This window comes from Rhinopithecus bieti, unplaced genomic scaffold (assembly GCF_001698545.2).
Source record: "Rhinopithecus bieti isolate Rb0 unplaced genomic scaffold, ASM169854v2 scaffold_25987, whole genome shotgun sequence".
Classification (NCBI taxonomy): Eukaryota; Metazoa; Chordata; class Mammalia; order Primates; family Cercopithecidae; genus Rhinopithecus; species Rhinopithecus bieti.
Window position 1 is genome coordinate 326,223 of NW_016812078.1, and position 4,348 is coordinate 330,570.

The 4,348-nt window shown below is 48.6% G+C and overlaps 1 protein-coding gene across 1 annotated transcript; it reads right to left on the reverse strand.

Moving 5' to 3' along the window:
* Positions 1-217: 217 nt before the first annotated feature.
* On the reverse strand, positions 218-4,292 carry CDC50B (cell division cycle 50 P4-ATPase accessory subunit B). The gene has a single exon (XM_017895545.1). The coding sequence runs from the start codon at positions 3,610-3,612 to the stop codon at positions 2,557-2,559; it is 1,056 nt and encodes a 351-aa protein (XP_017751034.1). The 5' UTR covers positions 3,613-4,292; the 3' UTR covers positions 218-2,556.
* Positions 4,293-4,348: the final 56 nt, after the last annotated feature.

Below are 4,348 nucleotides of genomic sequence, written 5' to 3' on the forward strand. Positions count from 1 at the left end.
ACTGGGCAACAAGGGAATTCAGGCCAACAAGAAGCCTGAGACACCAGACAAAATGCTACAGCACAAGAGATCATTGCAGGAAAATGTATTCCACTTCAGTTTTAAAGTTTCTGCTGCTTTGAAGTCCAAAATATCCAATAAATAATTGCAATTTATAATTCAAGTAAAATGCAGAAGACTACTATGATCACATTCTTTAATAACTTTTAATACTACAAAAAATTTTAAATTGACATTTATTAAATTCAAACAGTATTTGAGGACTATCTAGTTTATATACATGTTGAGGTTGATAAAGTTCAAATTCTGTTTTAGGAAGTCAACAATGAATTGAGTTCATTTTAACTGAATGTTATTATAAAAGATGGTTTTCTTGCTGCAGTGTAAATCTGCTATTAAGAAATTAGCAAAGTGGCTAGTGCTATTTGTGCCTTTAAGATCATAGTTCAAAAGAATTAAGCAAAGTCGATAACAAAGGTAAGACAAACATAACCTTTATTCTCTCTCAAACACCCAGAGAACAGGGCCTGGAACCATATTCATTAATTTAATCAGAATCAGAATACTTTAACTTTCATAGTCTCATTTAACATTTTATAGCAATATACTGATCATTCTAAAAATAACAAAATACATGTTGCTCTCAGCTACATAGTAAAAAAATGTAGTAAATTCTCCTACCCAAAATAGAGGAGGGCTGGGCTAGTGAGCTGCTCAAACATTTGTAACAAATAAAAATTTCTCTATGTACATATAATGATATTTTCAAAGCCTAAAATCACCATACAAAATCTAATAATAAAATTGTGTCGTGTTCAGGAGTTGGGAGGCCAGCACATTGAATTAACAGTGTTTTTGGTATATGCAAATAATGGGATAGAATATCTTGAATCAGGATTGTCCCAGAAGTTCTAAGGCAGATGCAATGACATGCACATTGTCCATTGTTCAGTAATTTTCAAAGACTAAACTATGTAAACTATTCAATACAATTCAATACTACTTAACTGCTAAAAAAAAAATACTTCAAGATCTTGCACTGCCTTAAGTGAATGAGTATAATCAAATTAACAATTGGAAAATAGCTTAACAGCAGGCACTGAAGAATTCTGACAAATACCAAATAACTGTTTGTGTTTACCAATAAACTGGTAAGATGATATCACAAACGGGTTTTTTGAAAGTTATTTTGCCATACAAGGTTTTTTAAAATAAAACGATTGCTTCTTAGAATAACTTTAAACATATTGATTGATGTTAGTCAATCAAAATCAATTGAATGATTTGAGTTTTAACATCATCTCAAAGGTTCAGATAATCTTAAGATTCTAGTTTACATAAAAGACTATATATGCCTTAGCACTGATTCAAATACGATTACTAGAAATCAACAGATTTCATTTGAAAGGATACATTTTTTTCCAGATACAAGGGAAAAGGTATGAAGCCCTTTCTAAACACACACATGCACACACACACTAAATGATAAAGAAGATTGAGCTAGGAGACATAGATGTGACTTTAGGGAACTTACTTTCCCTCGAAGATCTCTTCCAGCTGTCTGATTCTACGTTAAAGCATTTCCTCTGAACTGTACAAACTGGTCTCACATTTTCAAGTTTCTACACAGTACCTGGCAAAGTTTGCCTGTTTGCTTTTATACGAAAATACTAAAATATTAAATGAATAACATAAACCCTGTCCTACAACTCCGTATGCCAACTAGTTTTCCTGAGATAGTGATTTTTTAAAAATTCATTCCACAAGTCATCAAGAGCTTCCTACGTTCAAGGCAGAGTGCCAGACCAAACCTGGAACATCATGGTCGTCACTGCCCCTGGGAACAAATTACTATCTGAAAAAGTGAACTCAGTTGACTGCTTCAGGCCCAACCTGGTTCAGGGTCGCGATTCCCAAATTTGAGGGAATATGGGACTCTCCAGAGGAGTTTGTTAAAACACAGCTTAGAGGGTCTCATCCCAGCCTTACTGTGACTGAATCTCTGGTTGGCGTCTCCTAATCTACCTGCATATTTAACAAGCATGTTCTCCCTCACGCTTCCACATCTCTGCAGGTAATTTGTGGGCCTCACTCTCCATTCCAACCCACTCCCCCCACCAAAGAAAAGAAAACCACAGTACTGTAGTGGCAAAAGCTCTGGACTCAAGAGTCAGGAGTCACTTGCAGCTGCCTGATCTTAGTTACTTCACATTGCTAGGTCTCTCAATCTCTTCCTCTAATAGGGGTTGAACAGGAGTCTCCATAGGCATCCCTTCCATTCTCAGACTTGAAGAACCTCACATGGCAACCCGGTGTCGTGGAGGTGGGAAGAGTTTGCAAGGATGTTTTACTCTGCAGTCAACATCCCTCCCCGCGGCAAGACAGTCTAGCGAGCCCCCCAAGAGCAAGGGGGTAATTCCCTTCTCTGGTCCCCTCATTCACAAAGGGAGGAAAAGCGCGGAAAGGTTGGAATTGGGTGAGGAGCGAGGAGGAGATGCCCAAAGAAGCTCGCAAGAGTTTTGGCAAGAAGCAGGAAGGATCCCTGGAAAGCTGGAATCACTCCTCGTAGTCGTCGTCCTGGTCCTGGTAGCGAATGTAGACGATCAGCATGACAAAGCCGGTGAGAATGCAGAGTGAGCCGACGACCAGGTAGGCGATGCCGAGGAAGGGGTTCTTGCCACCCATCCATGAGATGCTGCTGAAGATAAGGAGCTTGTGGCCGCCGAACGCGCGCACCGGGTAGTTATAGGTGATGTTGACGCGGTAGGCGCCCCGCGGCAGCCCGGCCGAGTAGTTGCCCTGGCGGATGCGCGCGTACAGCTTGCGGAACGTGGGCAGCGCCGCCGTGCGCATCCACACCACGAAGTCCTGGTTGATGAAACCGGTGTTGTTCGGGTCGGGGCTGAGCTCGTAGACCGGCCGGCGCCAGTTAGGCGGGGGCGCCGTGCCCTGGAAGGCCAACGCCAGGCTGCCGTTGACCAGCGGCGGGTTGCGGAACTTGACGTGGTAGTCGGTCCACCAGGCGATGCCGGAGCGGTCGAGCGGCACCTCGACGTAGAGCCCGCCTGGCAGGCGCTGGTGCCAAAGCGAGAAGGAGTCGTTGAAGAGGCTGTTGGCGATGGCGCCGCAGGGGGCGATGGGCAGGCCGGCCGCGCTGAGCTGGTAGGGGGCGCACTCGTTGACCGGGTGGCGCAGCGCGCTGGGCAGCCCGCTCAGCTGCGCGTCGTCGCGGGACACGCTGTAGCGCCGGTTGTTCTGGTAGAAGTTGGTCAGCTCGTAGTAGAGGTACACGGGGCCCTGGAAGAGCTCGGGCAGCGAGAAGTACCAGGCGCACGAGCAAGGGGGCGGCGGCGCGCGGCCCTGGCCGGCCGCGGCGCACACCGAGCAGTTGCCGGTGCCCGAGTCGCCGGTGTAGTCGTACTCCAGCTCCTTGATGCCGTTGGAGGAGTAGTAGAGGCCCAGGCCCAGGCCAATGAAGGCCAGGCCCGCGCAGAAGAAGAGCGGCAGCGCGATGCTGGCCGACAGCAGTGGCTGCCAGGCTGGGAGGCGCTGCTGCGTGAAGGCGGTGTTGTCGGGCTGGTGGGCGCCCCGGGCCGTGGCGCTCCAGGTCATGGCGGCCGCGCGGGGACCGACGCGCGGGCTGACCGAGGGGGGCCCTGCCGCGGGGCGCCTCCCCCGCCGCGCCGTGCGAGCCCGGGTACTGCTCGCGGGTCGGGTTTCCAGCCGGCTCAGGTGGGTTTTTGCCGGGCCCCGCCTCTGCCTCCCTCAGAGGTGAGTTTACCTCCAGGCCCTACAAGCAATGCCCGCACCCCCCCAGTTCCGCCTCCGCCCAGGTGCGCTCCACGCTCGCGGGTCACCAGGAGCCGCACCTCCCCCGCCCCTTCCGAGGTGAGCAGGTGGGTGTTTTTTACCTCACCTGGTAGACTCAGTCTCGCGTTTCCTCTCAGTCCGGGTCATGGGACTCCAGCTCCTCCTCTCCGAGGTGAGTGGCGGCCCCAGGCTGCCTCTGAGTGGCTCATACCTGGCTCAGGTGCCACCTTCTCTTCCGCCTTTCAAGTGACTAGAGTTCCTGGGCCAGTCTCCCGAAATCAAAAGGCGCTCCGGCCTCCTCTGCTGAGGGCTTGCACCGTGGTCCTGGAGGCTTGAAGATTTCAGGTTGTTAATCCCCCTGTTATTTGCGGGGAAAAGGTGACTCTAGACCATTTTGTCTCTTAGGTTAGCTTCAGAAAACCCTTTCGCCCAGCTTTCAGTCTCAAGTTGGGAGTGTCCAGGGAATTACGTTATGATAAATCTGTTTCGAATTCAACGCCTGTATTCAAATTTGAGCTTCTTTTTTTTTTTTTTTTTT